Raw genomic sequence first — 24,634 nt, forward strand, 5'->3', positions numbered from 1 at the left:
AAACTGTGTGGAAATCCGTTAAAAGGAACGTGAGGTAAATTCTCAATACCCATGCACAATATATGATAGATTGCTACCCCTCAGAAAAGGAATTTATACAAATACTCACATGCTAATTGGAACCACAGGTACCTAGCAAGCGTCTGGAGCAGAATGAAAATACATCATGAAAAGGCGCATTCCATCAATGCCTGACTGGATCCAGATTTACTAAAATAATTCAATATCTTAGGTTTTTTTCTATAAATTTGTCCCTTTGCTCGTGTAAAAGGAAGATGTTTTAAGAATACATGTGATCCCTAGCTCTGTGCTGTAGGGAGCAGTCAAGTCTGGGGTTGTGCAGATAAATACATTTGCACAATTTGGGGGAGATTTATCAACATTTGAGTTTTGGGGGTTTTTTTGTAATTCAAGTTTTAGGTAAAAAAAAATTGGAATTCGAATTATGGTTCTAAAACTTTTATTTTATTTATTAAGTGCAAAAAACCCAAATGTAAACATTCGCCATCTAAAAGCTTGCGAGTTTCTGTAGATGTCAATGGGAGTTGTCCTAGGCACATACAAACCATGTTTTCAATTCAAGGTATTTGAGGTTTTTTTTATTCAAACGGGTTTTCCTTATAAGCGAACATTTGATATGCGAGTTCGATTTAGAAAAATACTGTATAAAAATGTATAAAACCATAAGTGTATGTCAGGCTCCTTCCCTCCTATCCTTGAGAAGAGTAGCTGCTGTTTGTAGGTACAGAATAGCTTAATGGGTTTTGGGTCTCACATAGGAGTTTGTCTGTGCAAATACAAATGACTGGGACTATTTTAAAAAATCCTTTCAGTACCATATTATGTTGGGGTGTGATTTTCCAAATTGAAGATGCCTGTATGTTGGGGAGATATGTCTACACAACTTGTAGCACAGGTGGATATGGGGTAATGAAAAAGTTTGCCCAGTTGTTGTAACTTATTGCAGTCAGTAAGCAGGTAGTAGCCTTGGTTTGGAGACCATTTCATACCTCTGATTTCAGATAGACACAGCAATACAGCCCCACATGTCATACTTTAATCCCAGGGGTCCTCAACCTTTTTTATCCGTGACCCACTATCAAATGTAAACAGAGTTGGGGAGCAACACAAGTACAAAAAAAATTCCCATGTGTGCCAAATAAGGGCTGTGATTGGCTATTTGGTAGTCCCTGTGTGGACTGGCAGCCTAAATGAGGCTCTGTTTGGCAGTACAACTGTTTTATATGCAACAAAAACTTGCCTCCAAGCCAAGAATTCAAAAATAAGCACCTGCTTTTAGGGCCATTGGGAGCAACATCCAAGGGGTTGGTGAGCAGCATGTTGCTCCTGAGCCACTGGTTGGGGATCACTGCATTAAACCAGCATGGTGAAGGCCAGATGAGATTTGTGAAGATCTCCAGCTGGCTTTCTAGATGCTCCTAGCTAATTATGGTGATATTTTGGGTTTAAACCTTTTTACTGGCAACTCCTTTTGTTGCCATGGGGAGATCTATCTTGGGCAACTAACTCGCTCCTTGGGCCATCAGCCTTAAAGGGGGAACTTCACCCACACACAACTTGAGCTTTTTGAGAAACATCATTCCAAGCAACTTTGCAATATGCATTAATTAAAATATGCAGCCTTTTCATAATTTTTTATATAATGATATGGTTTGGAACAGTTCCCTAAGCCCCGCCCCTGTTCTGCTAATCTGGCTGACTACTTTGAGACTCAAACAAAATGTAACAGTAGTCGACTGTCCTCAGCCTGCCTTCAGCCTGCATCAGGGGCGGGCCAAGCCGACCGGGGGCCCTAGGCAAGCCTGTCGGCCAACTCCGCTCACCTCCCCGCCCCCCCGAAAGGCGCATGCGCACCAAAGCACAGGAGGAGGTGCAGGGGGGGCGGTGCCATTAGATCGCTCATTGCCTCCGCCACTAATGACAAGCGGCGGAGGCAATGACAAAGTAGCAATGACAAAGAGAGGCTCCTGCCTGGCGCCCCCCAATCGTTGCGCCCTAGGCAGCTGCCTCTTCTGCCTACCCCTAGTTCCGGCCCTGGCCTGCATCCTCCCAATCCCACAATTCCCTGCACATGTGATGTCCGTAAGGAAAGGAACATTCAGAAGCCGGTGTTCCTCTTTAAAGTCTTGCAGGATTTTTTTTTTTTTAGATCTTTACAATAGAATAGCCTATTTTTTGTAAGCATAGTATAACATAGGGGTAGATTTGATAGAGGATCTCAGATTACATTTAACAAAGTAACCCAAATATAAACTGACTGTTGGTCTCAGTTTTCCTATTTTTATGAGATAATGAAATGTTAAGTGGAACTTTGTTGTTCAGATTTAATGCAATACAAATTCATACGAGAGTTATTGCATGCAGCCAAGTCAGTGTAAGTAGATGTGTAACCTTTTGGTAATTAATACATTTTTCATCATTTTGCAGATCCAGGTTCATCCAAAAACAAGAAAAAAGGTAAGTTCTAATACTTCAAAATGTATATACCGGTAGATATCAGATTTTCTGTCATATTTTATCTTAACAAATTACCAGTGTGGCGGTACTTAAAGCACAATTATTACCTTACCTCTGAAGCGGGCATGGAGTCTCGGGCACCCCTGATTTGCTGTCATGATTTGTTTGTTTTTCTGCTGTAAATAGATAGATTGATTTTCTGTGGCTATCATGTGGAACTGGAAAATAAAACGTGTTGCTAGCCTATGATGGCGGCCAGCCTCTGTTGGCTTTACAGCATTGCCTCCTTGTTCAGCAAGTAATTACTGTGCTTACTCTGCAACATGTAGTTAGTTTCTGGTCACCGTTGGCTACATTAGGTAGTAAGCATAAATAGCCTTAGCACTGCAGCATCCAGCAGCATACATTTAATATGAACTGTGCCTATTCACAGTATTGGTACCTGGGCCCATTGAATTCATAAGTGAGCTGCCCACCAGGATTTTTCCTGGTTCCCTGGTGGGGCAGTCAGTACTTCACCTATCAAGTTTAACCTTTTAAAACTTTTTTTCTTTTTTAACCACAACGACAATGATACAAGTTCACATAGTTATACAGAATCACAGGGTATAACTAGAAACAGACCCTGCAACTGCTGAGGGCCAGGAACTATAGGGGAAAATGTCTTGTTCCCAAAGTTTATGGGCCCAATGATGTTGCTGTGGGGCCCAGTAACCAGTCATTGCATTTCTGGAAAGTTCATGTATGAGATGCTTACTATACTATATGTACATACAGTAGTTCATATAAATAGCACATTAATTAATCATTTTTGCTAATAAAGTAAATTCCACCAAACCCCATTAAATAGACTGACTTACCTTAAGTTTTTTAAGTCATTGGTGGTTAAGTGGTGGAGTGTGCCCTATGTTTAAACTCTGCCCATCTACCTGCCCTGGCATACTACTCTGCCTTGTTATTTCTTTATACGAAGGTTTCTTGCCAAGTCGAGGAAGTTTTAACAGCCAGATCCCACATTTGAATTAAAATTTCACCAGGACAACTGCCCCCCTCTCCCCTTCCCTGGTGGCAGCCCTGTATGTGTTCAGTGTTTAATAGAATTCATAGTAAAACATTATTTTATAGCACTACATTTACAGGAGATCTCACCTCCGAGAACCCAATATCCAGGAAGCTTTGCATTATGGGAAGGCCATCTCTATTTTAAGCAAATTATTTTTTCTCTTTAATAATAAAACAGTACCTTGTACTTGATCGTAACTAAGCTGCACTGATCCATATTAGTGGCACAACAATTCTACTTGGTTTATCTACTGTTCAGATGTTTCTTAGTAGCCCTGCACTATGGTGATCTAAATTATGGAAAAAAATTGCAATCATTGCAGATAATATATCCCATAACTGTACTAGTGGGACACATTAGAAGGTTTCGTTGTACACGGTAACTCCATTTTCTAAGTTACTTCCATTACAGTGATAATATATATTCATTATATAGGCTGAAAGTGAAAAGGAAAAGACCCGGCATCTTTCAGCTCATTCCATCCAACCATCAAATCTAAATGCATCATGGTGCAGAATGTATACACTTCTGATCACTACAGAAACTCTCACAGAATAAGCTGTCGATACTTATATGTGTCAGTGCAGGTTACCGTCCTGCATTTTGAGTTATGGAATGGAATGAGCTTTATAAGCTGTGTGAGTAAGGAAATACCTTTGTGCTATGACCCTTTTCATGCAGACACACTCTAATTTCTTGCCATTTGGTGCCTGACAGATTTGAGTGGTTTGTTCTGCGCTGATTGGGAACATAGTCAGGAGCAATAATTAGTCCTGTTATTTGTAATTATTTGTTGGGGCCCAACTTCCAGGAGGTCCAAGGTGGGAATGCCACCTGGCTGGTATCTTACCGGGCTAGCTGGTAAAATGACAGCCATGGCTGGGGCCAGTATTACAGATTTACCAGCAATGTACTTTACAGTAAATTTCAGGCCCTTTCTTCCCTTTCCAGCTTTCCATTTTGGATGACTTTTTTTGAGACTCAGTTCCCTTGATGTCGCTGCCCCATGTGGCACGATAACCTTGCCCAGTTGTGTTACGGGCCATCCACTTTTGTGCCAGTTCCCCGCCTGGCCGGTACAGATATTATAAAAACGTGGCAACCCTAGGCCTAGACAGGCTGTGGGCTTATAACCCTGCCCCCCATAGGTGGAGCTCCCAGTGCAGCCAGTTATGTTGGGGCACACCCTTATATATAATAGAAAGTGCTTCAGCGTGCTCATTACTTGCATGTGTGTCATATAGGATCAGGGGTTTGTGCCTAATGAGCAAGCTGGGGCACTCGCTTATTATGCCTGTGTGTGTGCCCAAGTACGACAAAGCACTCCAAATAATCCTGAATTTCCTATCTGGAGGGCCGACTCCATCAGCCTGCACTTACACTGGGGAAAGGAAATTTTAGGTGATAGATGCCCTTTAATGAGCACAATACAAGAGGTTCAGATGCTCCTTTCAATACCACAAGCAAATAGGCAATAAAATAAATGCATTGTGCTGGTTATAGAGACGTCTGATTCGCACATGTGTAAATTGCGTCAGTCTGCTGCAGTCTTAGATGCCTCGCGTTGTAGTGTCAACACTGGCTTTTTCATGCTGTCAAACAAGTATTTTGTAATGCTGCATTTTTAGGTAAATAGCTGCTTTCGAAGGAATTTGATCACATGTTTGGGGCAGCTAAATAAATAGCAATTCCATATAAATGAACTCCATGCACCTTATTTTAGGAAAGTTCTAAACAAAAAAATCTGTGCAAACCAAGGAATGGTAAGCTAGTAAATTCCTGTTGCCTATCTGGAAATCATTTCCTTAGAGTTGATGTATGAGATTTCTGCCCCAGCTACTAATTATTTTAGTTTGTACCAGGAAAGGGGTCCAACCTTATTATCTCAGAAAGATGCCATTCCTTTAAATAGATGGTTATGACATTAAAGGATACGATTGTCTTAAAAAATTGCCTAAAATTGTCCAGAGACCTCCATGAATAATGCTTGCCTGACATGCAGAAAAAACAGGTAATGCACTGGTGTGTCAATTAAGGAAATATATTTAAAGGTATTCTGTCATGACTTTTATCTTTTTATCTCCTAATTACACAGTTTAATAGTAAATAATTCACTCTACCATTTATAATTTTATTATAAAACTAACAAATGTATTTTTTAGCTGTAATATTGGTGTGTAGGCGCCATCTCAGTGCATTGTGCCTGAGTCTGAGCTTTCAGAAAGAGTCAGCGCTACACATTAGAACTGCTTTCAGCTAACCTATTGTTTCTCCTACTCCCATGTAACTGGAGGAGTCCCAACACAGACTTGGATTTCTTACTATTCAGTGCTATTCTGATAGCTACTGGGAGCTGCTATCTTGCTCCCTTCCCATTGGGGGTACTTGGGGTAAAAACATAAGAGAAAAAAATGCTAAAAACACACTGATGTGGTGTTCTTAACCAAAAACACACACAGCCTTATATTCCAGTATGACTTACATCTCCACGTGATGCCATTTTTAGTGGATTCTCATCGAAAGCAATGGAGGAAAATTAGCAGTGTTTTGAGGGAACATTTTATGAAGGCAAAACATGGCAGTAATGAACACCCCTTGTGCCATGGCCCTTAAAGGAAAACTATAAACGTAAAATATATTGCATAAACAAGCTTATATGTAAAACCCTGTTTCATCTAAATAAACCATTTTCCTAAAAATATACTTTTTATTAGTATGTGATATTGGGTACTGTTAAATAGAAAATTGCCATTTTAAGAATTGAGCCGCCCCCTGGGATCATAGAATTCACAGTGCACACAAACAAGCCAAGGCACACATACATGCTATAGGCCCCATCAGCCAATGAATGGACAGAGTTCTGTCTTTTGCTTCCATAGTACTTCCTGTTACAGTTAGAGCTGCATTATTTCTGGTCATGTGATCTCTGAGGGAGCACACAGCCCATCACTAAATGGTAGATCAAGGGAAAAGATGTAAAAGAGCAATATTTATATATTCCAGTGTGGCGAGATTGTTTAATAGGTCACTTAACATGATACAAACTATGTGTTGGTAAAGTATTCATTCTGGGGGTATAGTTTTCCTTTAAGGTTGGGCCCATACCTAAAGCACTGTATGACAGGAGAGCTCAGGTAAGAGAGACCTAGCTGCTGCCTAGCCAAGGTCACCAACTTCTCCACCCCAACCCAGGGAAATACTGTGTTTTACTTAATAAGATTATATAGAACTATATACACATTAATTAAGAACTACATAACTGGTTAAGTTTTTGCTCTTGTAAATACTCAGGTAAATCTCTTAGTTGAGTTAAAGCAAGAAGATGATGGTGACCTCCCCCACCCCCAATACAGACTCCAGTTTACCTCAAAAATGGATGGAGGGTGGGATCCTTTCTCCAGTAGGGCAACTGGACCAATCCCTGGATCAACTCTGTACAAAGAATAGTAATCCCAACTTGGACAGCCTTTTTTTATCTTTCTCTATTTTAATAACATTTCTTTTGAGTACTGTAGACCAAACCTGCAAATCTTTGTATTAAAGAGAGTGAATTATCAGTGCTTTGTTAAGAAGGAGACCCCTTTACTCCTTTTTATAGCCCTTATAAAAAAAAAAAACCTACATGGGTATGTTGGTTCCATATATTAAAGATGTGAATAACTTGCCTTGTACTCTGGGTGACCATAACATTACTAATGGTTTGGGAGTGTTACATGCTCATGGTGCCTAATATCCCCTGATTTTAAGTTTTTCTTCATTTTACACCATTTTTTTTGTGTGTGTGTTCCCACAAAATTGGTTCTATTTCTTGATTTTACACCAAAATGTTGTCCTGAAATGGCTGTTGCATATTTTATGTAATTTTAATTTGTTTGTCACTGTTTCATATTTTCAGTTTGATAAAGAGTGTTTAAGTCCTAATCAGGGTTCCCATTACCTTATTGTTCATATATTAGCAGAAATATAGTTCTGGTTGCCCCTTTGTGGTGACACTATGAGGCACATTTATTTAATATCACCGGTGATGTTGCCAATAAATCACATTTTTGCTTTTGTTTTCTTGCTTGTAGGTGACCGTTCAAATCTAATTGCTGGTTGGTTGCTATGGGCAACATCACCAGTGATATTGGCTTACACACTAAAATAAATATGCCCCTGGGTCCATTCCTGTTCATTGGGTAGTTCCACTTGAAACACTATACCAGCAACTATATTTACTACACACGTGCTCACTATAAGTGGAGGAATAGATTTCCTTACCCAGTTCACATTAAATAATAATAATACAAAATAATATTTATTAAAAAATTAATTTAATTAAAATTGCCACTGACCTCCAGGGTGGTCTCTTGGCAACTGGCCAATTTAGCAGTTTGAAAGCAAACCCATGACTTAATTTAAAAAAAAAAAAAATCTGAATAGTTTGTAAAAACCTGATTACTTTTGTTGTCCTCAGGTAAGAAGATTGGGCCTCCAGGGCCAATAGGTCCACCAGGGCCCACAGGGCCACCTGGACCACCAGGACCTCCAGGAATCCCAGGTATTCCTGGAATCCCAGGCACAGCAGTGATGGGACCACCTGGACCTCCAGGACCACCAGGGCTGCAAGGCCCCCCTGGAATTCAAGGCCCAACAGGTATGTTTTTCATGTAATAAAATATATTTAGTAATTTAGGAAATGTCTACTTTCTTTTTGAACTTTGTATTTGTTCTCTTAAGGTGCTACTGACAAAGCAGGACCTAGGGAGACCCAGGTATGTAACATACTCCTGTTTATTGCTATTAATTAATTTGCCTTCAAAGTATGAATAGAATGGTGTTTGTCAGCACTGTAGGCCATTAAGGATGTGCTTTTTCCCACTCTGTTTTCGTTTCACTGTCCACTGGTGGTGTCTTGCTGCCATTATTAATGTTGCACATCAGTATAGATACTACTGGGATTATGTAATGAAAGGTGCTAAGTTTGCAAGTAGCATTTGGCAAACTTAGTGCCCTTTATTACCTATGGGGCTAAGGCTGTCAGTGATGTTGAATTGTGACTGTAATGACTGCAGCCTCATCACCAGGTTCTGGAGACATTTGTTTGAGTCTAATGTTCCTTTTTTTGATATATATAAAAAAATATTTCCTAACCTGTCCTCACATTATAGTTTGAGACCAGTGGATTGGATGAGATTCTCCTCCCCCTTGGAAACGCTATAAATACTTAATTTCCCTAATTAAAACTGCACCCTGCAGAGCCGGAGGCCAGCTCACCCAGACTTCCATCCCAGGATCACTGTAATAACCCACTAATGCAGCAGTATTCATGGCTGTGCTTCCTTTCTAGTGTTTGCTAATGGTCGCATCTCTTTGTCACCTTAGGCTGGGAAATTTAAAACATGACCCAACTTGACCCAACATGACCCAACCAAGGGCAACTCCGGCTTCCGATCTAAAATTTGTTAAAGAACCCAACACAACAAAGAAAATCCTAATATACCTATCAATGTAATCTGTTCCTTCAAAAAGTATGAATAAATACAGTTTTTATATGCTGAAATCCAGCTGCAGAACAGTTTCTCTCTTTCTGCATTATTTGAAATCCTGGCAGGGGAGGAGGGACTAAAACATTGATGTTGCAAATAGTAACAACTTCTTCACTGTTTACAGACATGCAGGGATTACATAACCCACAATGCATTGCACTGAGATGTTCCTTTCCTTTGACATCACAAATGCAGGGAATTGTTAGATCCAGAGGATGCAGGCTGAGGACAGTCGTCTACTGTTTTTTTGAGTCACAAAGTAGTCAGCCAGATCAGCTAGAGAACAGGGGGCGGGGCTTAGGGAACTGTTCCAAACCATATTATTGTATTAAAAAGCATGAAAATGCTGCTTATTTCTTAATTGATTTATATTGCAAAGTTGCTTGAAGTTATGTTTTCAAAAAGCTTAAGTTGTGTTTGGGTGGAGTTCCCCTTTAACTTGGGAAACCCACCTGAATGAAAGATTGTGCTTTCTCCATACTTTGCACTCCTTATTAACACTAGTATTTATTTTGGAATTTTAAGCAGAAGGAGTCACAAGGCAGTGAAGGGCCTGCAGACTTCTGTGTTACAGAAATGCACATATAGTTACTAAATTAATACAAAAAAGGCCTCCAAAAGTGGCTGAAGGTCTGTGCACCTATGCCTTCTGCACCAGGGGGAGTTGAGCCTTCTCTCTTTTACCCGCACCTTTTGTTTTTAAACATTTTTCTCCATGTCTTAATTACAGTGTTTACTCCATATTCAGTTTATTTATACAAAGGGGAAAAGTTGTTATTGTAATCATTTCGCAGGGAAGACTGGGGCTGGTAGATGTTCCTTTACTAAAAATAGAGCCTTGAGGGTCTATAGCTGGTTTTAGTCTCTACATTGCCTCTGTGGCTACTAATATCCCTGTAATTCATTGCAGGGGGCAAGTAATTCCAGTAATATGTTGGCAGGTGAACATAAACCCCTCGGAAGCATACGTCACATTTGCAGCATACTTTTATAGCAACCATGTCACATTCTCTAGCCAACGACCACAAAAAGAAAACTGTAAGCAACAAGAACATCATATCACCATAAATCTGAGAGGAAATGCAAGAACAAAGGGGGAAAAAAGTATTTACTTGCCTTTGATTCTCAATTATTTCAGGAGCTGTGTTTAATTAACGTAAAAAAAGAATTCAATTGCATAACCCTAAATGGATTTTAAATAGTGCATGACTGCCACATGGAACTAATAAAGCCATTTAGTTGAATCCCTTACAGGCTGTGCATAGGGAGAGGGAGGAACATTTGTAGCATCAGTCTCCAGTAATATGTGTAAGATGTTGCTACAGATATTCCGACAGGGCGCTGAACTAACAAGCTACAAGTATGCGCTGTAGGTCACATATGCAAGCAGGGATCATTTACTCGGGCTGGTGACCTTACATGCCGTCATTGCTTAATGCCTTCTGTAGGTTTTTCAATTTCCATCTTCTGTATCCGTTTAGAATTGGAATCCTGGAAAGTTAAAAATGATGAATTTTTTAAAGCGAAACTCCGCCCAAACACAACTTTAGCTTTTTTAAAAATAAACATAATTTCAAGCAACTTTGCAATATACATCAATTAAAAAATATGCAGCTTTTTCATTTTAATGTAATAATATGGTTTGGAATAGTTTCCTAAGCCGGGCCTCCTGTTCTCCCGCTCAAATACAATGCAACAGTAGTCGACTGTCCTCAGCCTGCCTTCAGCCTGAATCCTCCAGATCCCACAATTTCCTGCACACGTGATGTCAATAAAGAAAAGAACATTACAGTGCAATGCATTGTGGGTTATGTAGTTCCTGCATGCTGTCTGTAAGCTGTGGAGAAGTTGTTACAATTTGTAACATCAATGTTTTAGTCCCTTCTCCCCTGCCAGGATTTCAAATGATTCAGAACGAGAGAACCTGTTTGCAGCTGGATTTCAGCATCTAAAAATGGTATTTATTTATACTTTTTGAAGGAACAGATTACAGTGATGAGTATATTAGGGGTTTCTGTGTTGTGTGGGGTTCTTTAACAAATTTTTGATTAGAAGCCAGAGTTCCCCCTTAACCTCAGCTGCTATGTCAGGCCATTTGCTTTGTGTTTTCATCCTGAGACATTTATTGCATTTAGCTCACTTCCTAAGATACCTGTGCCACTGTTACTGTTTTAGAACTGCAATGTCCCTGTCGGCCTCCAGGTTAACCCCTCCATTAGACAAAAAACCCCTCAAATTTTTTTTCTGCTTTTTGTTGTATTTACTTATGTTTTTCTTTTTGGTGTCTTACAGCCAGCTGTTGTGCATCTGCAAGGGCAAGGTTCTGCAATACAAGTTAAAAATGGTAAGAATCCATGGACTGTTGCATATAACTCCTGCACAGTCTGTATTATTTTGAATATTTTTGTGGGACACAGAAAAAGCGATTGGCAGAGCTTTGGCTCCTGATTGATCTGGAGTCCTTCAGTGCTAGTGCTTTTCTAAATACTTCTGCCTATTGTTTTAATCCAGCAGAACAAACTAAAGTGGACAGGCTTTGGAAAATGTCAGAATTGCAGCCAGCAGAAACCAGTTGCCACAGCAGAATTTTAGATTTAAGCATCCAAAATGTGTATGGTTAGCTCAAGTGTGTTGGGTGTTGTAGGGCGTTGTAACTTAGCTTTGGGGTCATAGTGTGGACAACTTCCTTTTATAAAAAGCTGACTATTTAGAACATAATATACATACAGTTTGATTTTCTAAACAAATTAGCGAGAGAATGCATTGGGACAGGTCATTTTGTGAGTAGTGTCAGTGGGCTCTTTAGTGTAGTGTCTATTCAAACAGTTTGCACTTACATTTATAAATGTATCCTACACTGCCATGTTCTCGAAGAAACACTTTGCTTGCCGCTGGGGATTGCCAGGTATCCCTAAGCAGTGCCTACTTTTTAGCCCCAGTTCTGTGATAGGCCACCCATTTGCTGTTCAGTGACAGCCAGTCATTGGGTGGTGCCTGCAGGAATACTTGTGCATTCACTTTCCCTTTATACCTTCCTACATGTAGTAGATAGTTTGCCGATTCTTCCACTGACCAGGTCTTGGCCCAAAATGTTTCTTTTTTTTATGCACTACTACTGATTAGTGCTGGGCATATTTCCCTATCTAAGTATATCCATTCTTCCTAAAATAACACTTTTTCTAACTGATGTGGAATTGTTGTAGGACACTGATTCTAATCTTAAATACATTTGTAGATCTACAGTTCTTATGTACACGAGTACCAGGGATTACATTCCTCCATGAAAGTGATTCAGATCCTCCAAGTAAAGCCAACAATTCTGTAGGGAAGCGCAGAAAACAAACCACTACCTCTGTACCTTCAATAAATTAGATTAAAGTGCAAATGTGCCAATATTATTGCTTCATTCCCTTAAAAATGTAAGTGCTCAGATCTTTTCCATGCAAACCTGTGTAGATGATCTAAATATCACACTCTGGCTGAATCACCTACTCACCAGATGCATTAATAGCCAGGCCAAACATCAGTCTTTTATCAGGGACCCTCTGTGTCCCCCTGTAAGCCATTTTCTGCATAAATAACTCTAATAAATATTAGACATTGTTCCCAAGAACTAGTATTTTTTTTTTTCCATATGTCTTGTGGAACAGTTACACATTCATTTGTTCCTTGGATCTTTGTCAGAATTTGTTTGGGTTTTTGTTTTGTATCAGTCAGATGTACCAGGATCCCCCTTGCATGTAAAAGGAAACACATAAAGGTATGGGATACTTTATCCAGAAAGCTCCAAATTACAGGAAAGCCATGTTTAAATTAATTTTAGTAGAGTTAAAGTATGAAGATCCAACACCAGGTCCCAAGCAATCTCGCCCCATACCCATACCAAGTTGCCACCAAAAATTAATAAAATGACCTAAACAGGTCCTGGTAAAATTGTATCCCTAATTCCCCTGATTGCAGGATATCTGGGTGTAAGCAAACTTACAAGTAGCATTACCAGTTCATTTGTTTCTAAACCACTCCCACATTTTCTCCAGACCACACCCACCCAAGTAATGCTGTAATGACAGGAAGAAACCAGAAGATTTAGGTTGGCTCTAGGGCTTTTGTAGGAAATACATAGGATTGGGGGTCAAAAAATGTCTCTGTTAGAGCAAGCGTTTCTGTACTTGAACTCTAAAATGATGTCTCAGTTGGAAAACTCACTTTTGAGTTCCAAACTGTCTCTGGAAGCAATGCCAAGACTATTGGTCAGGAGCATGGAGTTTTTATTGGTCTAACATCACCATGCAAAACATCTTCTGAAGATGTGTAAAGGTTATTCGCTTTTGGACAGTGTAGCAATTGACATGTGGAATGATAAACCATACTTCTATGACTTGGTCTGAGACTGTCTTATATGGTTTGAGCTAGGCCCCTGCTTCCAGTAAAAGCCAACCTAACTCTGCAGTACACAATGCCGTGCTTTGTGGCTACAGTTTGGGGAGGGTCCTTTTCTGCTTCAGCACAATAAGCTCCAGGACATAAAGCAAGGGCCATACACAGTGGGTAATACACTATAATTAAAAATAACATTATTTATTAAGAAGACAGATAAAACTCATGATAACTTTTTTGGCATTAATTATGGAAAGTCTGCAGTCATTTGGGTTATGGTCAGGGCTCAGTGCAGGCACTAATGCTGGGTGACCAGGCCTGGCTTGTAGTCAGCATCCCAATTCACCCTATAGGAGTTCATTCGAGCTTTAACTATAAAAAATGTTCATTTAAATGACGTATCAGTTATTTTTATCCAGCTAATGTTATTTTTTGAATGGAAAATATGTATTTGTTGTTGCAACCTGCTGGTTATATTTTCATATGTTTGCAGATATATATTTTAACTCTTGTCCAAACAAATACCCACCCTTTCAGTCTCAGGTATGATGTTTTCAGTGGAGATTTATACAGTGCATATTTATTGCAGAAGTGTTAAATTTGTGTTTATAACCAGTATATCTCCCGGCATCCTTGGTTCCATAAGTAAAATAGCCTGGGGTTAGCTGCTAACATAAGCCCATTGTGTCCCAATATAACAAGTACATTTGTTACTGCTCTGCACACTGAACTAGAATGTAAAGTTTTATCCCTGTATCCCACAGGTTACTGGCCTGGGCCTAGCTCACTGTCCTTCTTTCTGGGTGACAGTCTGGGTGCAGGGTGACAGTCACAGCGACTCTCTCTGCAGATATTAATATCTTCTCTAGTTGTGCCTACTAGCACAGAGGGCCTCATATACCAGACTTTATTTACCAAAGGAGTAGCTTTGGTCTTTCCTGCCTTGGATTTCTGCCTGTTTCTATTTTCTAGTCATTCACTGGATTCCGCCAGACCTTGCTATGCCTCAGTAATTCTGTAGTAAGCTTTTAATTACATAATGATGACACTCAGGTGCATTTTAATAGGCAATATTATAGGGCACAGAAAGCCTTTGCAAAGTTGGAAACCCCTTGATAGAATGTGATAGTCGCTCCTCTATAAAAACATTGGTCAGTGGCTCAATAATGGATCTTTTCTGTGACACTTGTGTTGCTTGAAAAAATGGCAGATTGACCTTATTATCAACATTTACTTTGTTCTAGAATCTAGAAGGACCCAGTGAAAGCAGATTCTCTGTTGGTCTTTGTTATATGGCTTTTAAATTATTACCGGACATATTTTGCCTGTTCTCAGTCTTCAAGAGAAAATTAATGCTCTCTTGTTGTTTAAAAAAAGAAAAAAAATCTGTGATGCATAATTTTTTTCTTTTCATTTACCTAACTTTTTTAAATGGCCCTGTCCTATTGTTTTCTGACTTCCAAACTGTTACCTGGTTAATAGGTTAAGCCAGTGCTGTCCAACTTCTATGGTGCCGAGGGCCGGAATTTCTCTAGCATACATGGTGGAGGGCCGTTAATGGAAGCCAGTTTTGACCACTCCCCTTTTTGAAACCACACCCACTTCAAATCACACCTATTTTATCACAATGGTGGTTCACAGCAAAATCCCAAATGCTTGGTCCTTACTGTGGGGATATCAACCATCATTCATATGTGAAAGAATTATGTCATATTAAGATATACCCTTAAATTCCATATGCCTCCTCCTCCCCTGTGGATAGCACAGCAACCCCCAGTACATAATTACACACCTTTGGGACCATTTAATGGCTATTTCCAACTGCTAACAAACTCCCACAACAAACCCCTGCCAGGTTCACCTCCCACAAGCAGCATAGGGCAAGCAGAGTATGGCACACACAGGCAGCACTCTGTCTGTCCTATGCTGTCTGTGTGTGCCATACTCTGCCTGTCCTACCCTGTCTGTGTGTGCCATACTCTGCCTTCCCTATGCTGCCTGTGTGTGCCATACTCTGCCTGCCCTACCCTCACTCTGTGTGCCATACTCTGCCTGCCCTACCCTCACTCTGTGTGCCATACTCTGCCTGCCCTACCCTCACTCTGTGTGCCATACTCTGCCTGCCCTACCCTCACTCTGTGTGCCATACTCTGCCTGCCCTACCCTTTCTGTGTGTGCCATACCCTCCCTGACCTATGCTGCCTGTGTGTGCCATACTCTACCTGCCCTATGCTGGCTGTATGTGCCATACTCTGCCTACAGTACCTATGTCTGAGGTGTGAAGAAGGGAACAATGGGAGTGATTACAGTCTGAGCCTGAGGTGTGAACATTGCAGGGGGTGAACAATGCAGAGATTAAAAGGTGTGAAAAACACAGGGGATTACATGATTAAACAATACAGAGGGATTACAGCCTGAATCTGAGGTGAGAACCATGCAGGGGGGCAGTTAATCTCAGTACTGATACCATTTAATGCTTACTCAAAGGTAAGACATCAAAGCAGCCAGACAGGTGGCCGCCAGTTGGACAGCACTGGGTTAAGCAATCCCAGAAACCAAATAACATTTGAAATGACAAGTGTGAGAGTTGCAGCAGAAAAATGTAAATATTAAAAAAAAAAAAATTGCAGATTGTTAAAATACCACAGCCTACATCACACAAAAAGGAAATCTAAAACTAGGCTTTGACAAGCCCACGCCAACTACTTTTTAAATAAAGAGCAACTTTTGGCAATATTTTTAGTCAACATAAATGCAAACATTGGTGCATATCTGTGATTATTACAAATAATGCCATGTTGCTGCAGTTAGTTCATTAGACTGAAGATCAACCAATCACAGCTGGTTAAAGCAAGCCATACTTTTACTGATAAGATCATATGAAGTGAAGTATTGTGCGGTTTTTGGTGTGTGTGGTCCCACGATCCCACCCAATAGCCCTGCACTAGGGATATGTGATGGTTCTACAATTGGGCAGGTTGAAAGATTTAATCACCATATCTGCCAGGGCATTATGCATATTCGTTAGACTATTGTTAGCAGTAGGTATCATGCTGAATAGGCAACGTTAGCCATATTTCCTTCATACCATCAATTTCCTGAGGAAATATAACTGATACAATTCATTATATTAATTGATTTCTAGTTAAGGTTTTTTTGTATATGTAATATGCTTAAGCTTTTGAAGCCAAACTGTATATTGCATGATGTGCTCTCATTTTGCTGCTTGTGCTGGCTTTTGATAACATGTACTGAGTGACTACCGTTCTCTCACACTGAGATCTTTCAGGTGGAATCCTCCATGACTGGTCTCGCATTGCCATGAACCACAGGGTGTTTAAGCTGCACACCCGAAGCGGTGAACTGGAGGTGTTGGTGGATGGTACCTACCTCATCTATAGTCAGGTAGAAGTGAGTACGGTCTTGGACCTAGCTCCTATTTTTCATCTTTATATTGTTAACAGGCACCTACATGAAGGTAACTGGTTATGTATGCATGTTTTACTTAATGTCTTGCATTATGTTTTGTCTACATATAATCTTCTCAACTCAAAACAGCGAGGGGTACTGGTGTGAATTCCCCATTAACAGCACCAGCAGATCTGCTGTTACAAATGCACTCGGCCACCTTCACCCAGTGGTAACGCATTTTGCAATGAAGCGTGAACCCTGAGCAAAGAGAAAGATTTCTCGTGAAATTTTGCCAACCTTATTCTATTCTAACTTCTGCAGTTGCATTAGATCGTTGTGGTTTTTCTGCTGTGCCAAAGGCCACAGAACTGTTCTGTATATGCGCTGTTTTTACCAAGAAAATCTGCTTTGCTTCCAGTTTGCTCACTAGATAAAGTTTTGCCAGGTAAATCTGTGAGGATTTTCTTAGAATTTTGCCAAAGAAAAAAAACTCCATTCAGTTAGAAATGTACCTGCAGCTTGTCCATAAAGCAACTTGCTAGCACTGTACCATCTGCTTCTGGGAGATTCTTAGGGCCACAGAGTTCTTTGTGTCATATCATCATATAATGGGCCAGCAGGCCAAAAATGAGTACAGCATTGCTCCAATTGGAAAATGATTCCCACAGTTGGGCGACAGGAATAATGAACATATTATAAGTAAATTCCTTGCTTTTAAACCATTTCAGGCAAAATGAATTTTTTTTTACTTTATAATGTCCTTTTAAATTCCGCGCAGACTCTATTTATGTTAGAAACGCTGTTCTCAATCAAAGGAATTTTTCCTAGAACTTCCCTCTGCTTTAACCAGCAACCATTTGGATGTACTAACAGGATGATTTGTTTTCCTCTTTGGCAGGTTTACTATATAAACTTCACAGATTTAGCAAGTTATGAGGTGGTAGTGGACGAGAAGCCCTTTCTCCAATGCACTCGCAGCATTGAGCCTGGAAAGACTAACTTCAATACCTGCTACACTGCCGGGGTCTGCCTTTTAAAGGCCAAGCAAAAGATCGCAGTAAAGATGGTCCATGCAGATATATCCATTAATATGAGCAAACATACAACTTTCTTTGGAGCCATCCGTTTGGGAGAGGCACCTGGATCATAAGGCTGGCAGGGCAGCCACAAACCTATTAATAACTGCACGAGGTTGCTGCCCCAAGATTGCTTTTCCATTCTCCGAACCACCAAAAATGCCTGGGGAGTTAGTCCTTCTGTCACGTGAGACAAAAACGTTCACGGGATCATATAAGGAAATCCGGCCCGTGAGATAAACCTGATGGAGAAGAATGCAATGAATTCTGTTCTGGTTTTGCTACACTGTGATTCCCAAATCCTTGTAAGAAGCAGCTGCAACATTCTGCTCAGAAGCAGGTCCTTTCTGCCAGTGTTCCTAAAGACATGATGTGATGTTTCTTGCACTAGCTGGCTGGCACAAACGGAACATGGAAGCTGGTGAACTTGTCCGATAGTCACTGGGATACTAACCTGAGTTATTGTGTCGCCCCTTGCGTTCATGCTTCGTATATACATCAATACTCACTCTGTTCAGCTTTAGTATTCTACAGTCCTGAAACCAAAGGAAGATCCTTAGCTCAGATTTAACAGTGCAGATATCAAACCTATGGTACTAAAAGCCTTGGTTTTTTTTTTAGTGTACATTAAAAATACCTACATTTTTTTTTTTAATATTTATTTTGGTTTTATAAAGTATTTGTCCTTGGCCAAGCTATCACCATCACATAATTGAATATTTCTTTTGCTGTGAGTAACTAAAAAACTAAATTTTACAGAAAAGAATGAGTATATGTGTCTTTAAGAAAAGTTTTATTTAAAGGAGAACTGAACCCTAAAGATAAATAAGGCTAGAAATGCCATATTTTATATACTAAACTGACTGAACTAGCTGAAAGTTTCAGCATCGCCATAGTAGTAATGATATAGGGCGTTACAATTGCCACAGGAGCTCCCAATCTTGGATTCTGTTAGAACTGTCCGGGACAGTGCACCTGCTCAGTATGCTCTGAGAAGCTGAGCTTAGGGGTCGTCTCAAATTATCAAGCGGAAAATGAGGCTGGTCTGTCATATAAACTGATGCTACAGGGCTGATTATTACATTCTAATGCTAATTGCACTGGTTTCAGAGCTACCATATAATGTGAATCTGGACGAAATACTAATCAGTCTTATACGGTTACATTTATATTCTGGAGTATATTGTGTGTCGGTCTCTAAGCTCAGTAAGTGACAGTAGCACAGAGCATGGAAATCAGCAGGAAAGAAGATGGGGAGCTACTGGGGCATCTTTAGGGGCACAGATCTTCCCTGCTAAAGGGCTGTGGTTTCTTTGAGCTGGTACAGGACCCCAAAACATAATGTACAACATTTCTAGCCTATATCTTTAGTTAAGCTTTGGTTCTCCTTTAAAGAACGTGTAATGGGTATGGGAGTTGTGCAAAAAATTCATAGTTTCTCCTAGTTTTCTGCAGTGCATCTGACACCCTGGGTTTCTCCCAGATTCATGTAGACAAAAACAGCCCATTTTCTGAGGTCTGTTTAGGTTCACCAGAACCAAGGTGTTGGGAGTCATAATAATGTTAAGTAAGGAAGGTTAGTAATAGATCAGGTTGCCATAGAGGTGGCCATACACCTGAAGATCCGCTCTCTTGGTGAGATTGCCAAATGAGTGAATCTTTGCCAGATATGTTCCAACAAATAGGGGCCATTTGGATCATAGTGGATGCTATTGCTGGCTGTCAGCAGATGTCCACATCAACGAGAAATTCTGTAGGGCTCCTCTCTGTCAGAAATGTAGGCTACTGCTTACAGATTTAGCAGCATAAAACTGTGTGTGTCTAGGGGTATGATAATGATCTTCAGGCTCATAATATTTTATACAAAAATAAAGTATATTTATTGCTGTGTCCAGTAAAGGACAGTATAGATGGTCAATAGCATGATATAGTATCACAGGGAGCCAGCACAGAAAGATGGTAAACACTGTCCCTAAACCCTACTACTAAAGCTGGTCATACATGTTAAGATTTTAAAAAGATCTTTTTGTTATTGTAGGACAAAGTTTATCCTGAAATGATCAATGAACCATCAACGAAAACAACAATTTCAAGCGATATCTCCTAGTTGAAGCCAGGAAAGCTACCTGCTTGGTCCTGCAAGGGGCAGATTTCATTGCCTGATATCTGCTGAAAATTTGCTAGATGTACAATCGTTTGGCACACACTAACCTTACGATAATTTGACAGATTTGTCGGATCATACTGAAATTGGTCATTAGGGAGAGAGAAATCTTAATTTGTATGGCCAGCTTAAGTCCAGAACACTCTTTTATCCACACATTGCCTGGGAAAATCACTCTTTACAGGATTGGAACAGAGGTGTTACTTGCTTTGATGTTTGATAACCCCTTCTGCTCTGTATCTCTATTGTTTTCCCCAAAACAACTACTATTCAGCCACCATGTAAATGCAGTTGCAATACAATTACACAGCTTTTTGCACAGTTGTGTAGACTTCCTTATTTAACCAACATTTGCTATATTAACTGCATTTATTGCTTATTGCTAATAAAGGTAAGATATAAGTGTGATTTTACCCCACACACATCCCTACATATGGGCATTTTTTTCTTTCTGTTTTTTTAATCATCCACACTTCACATACTTACATTTGAATTTGTAACAATCACCAATGTCCGTCCCAGTTCAGTCCTTTAAGCATGAGGTGACGCTGGCTTTACAATTCAGGGTGCCACAATCCTTACACTCTCCTCTACAGAATTTTTACATAGGGAGGAGGGGAGGTCTATGGGCCAACTCAGCAACTTTAATCTGCCCGTGTATGGCCGACTTAAGACTTCAGTGCCACTTATTTTGTATTGAGTCTATAGGAATGCAAAACTGGTCACCAGTGAGTTTCATGTATATATACATGTTTGCCCAATGATAAACCTTTTATAAACTGTTTTATACAGCATTCAGTAGAAGTCCTTTAGCCCCCCCAATTTTGTAAGTATGGTTTACGTTGAATTTTTATATTTCCTGTTAATGTTCTATAATGTGGTAAGGTCATACATAGGGTTTTCCACAAGACTCCTTTTGCTGTTTACATGGACAAATGTTAGGTTGAGCGTAAACTGTACCGTGGTTTTTGTTTTAGTAAATCGGTTATTTTTTTAATAAATTACAGTTGCTACAGGTTGCAAAATCTCCGTTTTATTCTTATATCCCTTTCTATTTATACAGGTTAGGCTACTCCAAGGTTACCAGTCATGAACAGATATACTGCACAGTTTTTTTGGCTGTTGTGTATATTGGGCAATGTAATCAACATGTTTTGGGTAAAATCCATTCATTTTCAGGCTATTGCTGCGCAGGGCTGATTCCCAGTTTGCAGATAAACTCAGGCCAAAAATCAGCTCCTACACTGGCATCACCCTTTCCTTGTGCCTAAACCCCGAGCCATTGCATTGACCTACACAGAATGGGGGGGATCTGTCTGCCCCAAGGCAAGTGTGCTGTATTAAAGTACATGGCTGTACCCGTAAATATGATACAATGGCTCTGTGCACCTTGCTGTACCTTAAGGCAGGGATCCCCAGCCCCCACACTCAGATGTAAAAAGTGCTGGTGAGCCACACAAGCATGAAAGAAGTTTTTTGGGGGTGCCAAATGAGGTCTGTGATTGGCTATTTGGTAGCCCCATGTGGACTGCTAGCCTGCAGAAGGCTCTGCTTGTCTCTGTGCTTCTAAAACTTGTCTCCAAGCCAGAAATGTAAAAATGGGCAAATACCAACATTTTATTTTTGGCTTGACATCCCCTTTCAGGGTGCCTCAGCTCCTTTGCCCCAGATAAAGCACACGTATCTTTAAGAAGCTGGAATGCACACTGAGAGTATTCAGACTCACAACTGATCAGTTGAGTGACATATAGATGTCGCCTGGGGCTTTCATAGCACTGCAACAGTAGGAATGCTGTAAATGTTTCAGCAGCGCTCATCCAGGGGTTTCATTGATGTACCTGTAGGCCTGTTGCAATTTTAGACTGGTAAAGCCAAAAAGTGATATACTTTATCTACCTTTAAAGTCTATTGGGGTTATGTAATAACAGGCACTAAGTTCGCTCAGGAGCAGTAACCCATAGCAACCAATTAGTTGTCAGCATTTACTGGTCACCTGTTTAAAACCAAACATGTTATTGGTTGTTATGTGTTACTACACCTGGGCAAATGTAGTACCTTATAGTATATATGGGGGTATATCTGGTTTTATGCAAATACACTATACCTTATCTTATCTAAAAATTACATTCATCCTGGCCATAATGCCCCAATATAGTCAGACATATACTGGCCAATTGTCTGGGCATGCATTCAAAATGATCTGTTCTGTTAAAAAATGTAATTTGTTGATGTGTGTGCCATTGGCCCAAATTAAAGAAACTATACACTGTGGCCCTGCATGTGTGTATGGCTACTATATGCCAATTGTTTATTCGGCCCATTGGCTAATAAGTTTAATATACCATCGAGGTATAGCCATTGTATGGCTACCTAGAGAGCCATGGATTCCATTTAACCCATGTTTATCCTTACTCTAATACCACCCTATAGAGAATAGCTTCTGTATTGTATGCTATGAAAATATGGGGCCTACTGAAGCTTCACAGCCCTCATGCTTATATAATGCATATGAACTCTCTCTGTGGATTATATTTAAAAGCAACCTCTTTTTTGTTTCATTAAGAACATTAGTTACTTGTTCAGCACAGCTGTTCCCTAGAGTCACACAGTGGTGTTTTTAATGAGGCTGCACCACAAACTGACTCCTCAACAGAAAGATAAGTCATAAAAAACAAACAAATCTCAATATAATTAAGTAGAAAGCAGTACTGATCATTCAAAAACAATAAAGCATATAGAGACTGTTCCCGCTCACATGTGAGGCTGGCCTCAAAGTTTCAAAAAAACCCTGTTTTCTATTATCACAATACAGTTACTTTTTATGTGAACTTCATGTAATAGTTTGTAAATTTTGGCTAATCTACTAATTTTCTTGTGCTTTGTTGTCTGCAACAAACCCATATGTGACCTGCCTGTCACAGTGGCCTTGGGGTGTACCAGGTAATCAGTAGGTTATGGGACCAGGGCTTATTCTACTTTGCCCCCATTATCACTTTGCCCCCATTATCACTTGCCCATATCCTCTTAACTTCCTTGTACATAAAGTTAAAAAGGAGATTTAAACTAACAGTAATACTAAAAATGTTTTCAAGTAATTTAAAATATAAAATACTGTTGCCCTGCACTGGTACAACTGGTGTGTTTGTTTCAGAAAGACTACTATAGTTTATATATACAAAGCTGCTGTGTAGCAATGGAGCAGCTTTTCAAAGCTAAAAAAAAAAAAAGCACAGGTTACATAGCAGATAACAGATAAGATCTGTAAAACACCACTGTATTCTACAGAGATTATCTGCTATCTAAGTTGTGCTATTTAGCCCTATTTTAGTTAACTCAATTTCTATATAAACTGTAGTAAGGTTTATGGGGCAGAATTGCCATGCAATGTAGCATACGGTGACAAATTTGTTTCTTTTTGTACCATTTTTTTTCAGTGAATTTCATTTTACACAGCATAATAAATAGTCCTCATAGTGTACAGTAGTAGTGTGAAGCAAACACACACATTGTTTTACCCGTGCAGGGTAAAAGTTCTTTTTATTTGCTTTCTTTTTTTGCTGTTACTGTGCCTTTAAAGGAAGTATCTGCACCCTAATTGGCCAATTTATGTTGTAAATATTTTTCTGTATATATGTTTTTTGATATTGTTTTACCTGTAATGTACAAAGAGATCTGTAAATATAGTAAGAATCGGGTATGGGCAGTATAGGCCATACCCCCTACCCACAGGACCAGCAAGGAATGATGCAAAGCCAATTCCTCATTCATTACATTTATTTCTTTGATCTATTTCCTTCTGTTTGTTACCATCTTCTGTTTAATATTGTTGGAATCACCAGCAGATTCTCTCCCTATTCTCTCAGACCTGAAGCTTGCAGTGTTAATGGGGTTGTTCTTAAACTGGCATTTTATTAAATGTTTTTTTTCTTTTAGAAGGGATTGTACCTAAACTTTCTGGCATTTCCTGTTCAAGTGAACTTTAGCCTTCTCTAAAGATGCCAGGTAGTTAATATATATAAGGGCACATGGGCACTTTCTGGAGAGCTGGGTGCTGTAGAACGTGCCTCCCTTAAGGTGGCCATACACCTTCAAATCCGCTCGCTTGGCGATGTCAGTATAGGCAAAGTCGGTTCGGGGACCGCATCAACGAGCCGATGTGGTCCCCGATCCAACTAGATTTTTTAACCTGCCCGATCGATATCTGGCCAATTTCAGGCCAGATATGGGTTGGGCAGGCCCGTTGGTAGTGCAGGTACACGGCCCGTGTATGAGGACCTTAAGACTTGCACTGAGAATACCTGTAAGTTTACGGGAGCAGTTTTGGGGCCGCATTTTTCTGGCTACTTTTCCATTACCTTTCGTTGACATTCCCTTGAGAGAATGAGGCCCTTTGAATGACAAGCAAGCTGGGGGGACACTTTCATGTTCCCTAGCTCACCCCACAATGCTGATGATACTTAGTATCCTGACCCTGCACTGCTAAATGATGAGCTCTTGTATCTTTTGCCAAATAAGGAGCTTGAATGTTACACTTTTG

General features: G+C 40.0%; 1 protein-coding gene across 4 annotated transcripts in view; it reads left to right on the top strand.

Annotated features, from left to right (window-relative positions):
* eda (ectodysplasin A) overlaps positions 1-18,687 on the top strand; it is a 75,080-nt gene extending 56,393 nt beyond the window's left edge. Inside the window, exons 3-8 of one of the 4 annotated variants that reach the window (XM_004916809.4) lie at positions 2,449-2,478; positions 7,998-8,177; positions 8,261-8,295; positions 11,362-11,413; positions 16,727-16,857; positions 17,756-18,687. In XM_004916809.4, the coding sequence (XP_004916866.1) occupies positions 2,449-2,478; positions 7,998-8,177; positions 8,261-8,295; positions 11,362-11,413; positions 16,727-16,857; positions 17,756-18,007 (680 nt within the window). In that variant the 3' untranslated portion in view covers positions 18,008-18,687. The remainder of the gene's footprint in view (positions 1-2,448; positions 2,479-7,997; positions 8,178-8,260; positions 8,296-11,361; positions 11,414-16,726; positions 16,858-17,755) is intronic. The other 3 variants (XM_004916810.4, XM_004916811.4, XM_002934894.5) reach the window with 3 other exon arrangements.
* Positions 18,688-24,634: the final 5,947 nt, after the last annotated feature.

Source organism: Xenopus tropicalis, chromosome 8 (assembly GCF_000004195.4).
Source record: "Xenopus tropicalis strain Nigerian chromosome 8, UCB_Xtro_10.0, whole genome shotgun sequence".
Lineage (NCBI taxonomy): Eukaryota > Metazoa > Chordata > Amphibia > Anura > Pipidae > Xenopus > Xenopus tropicalis.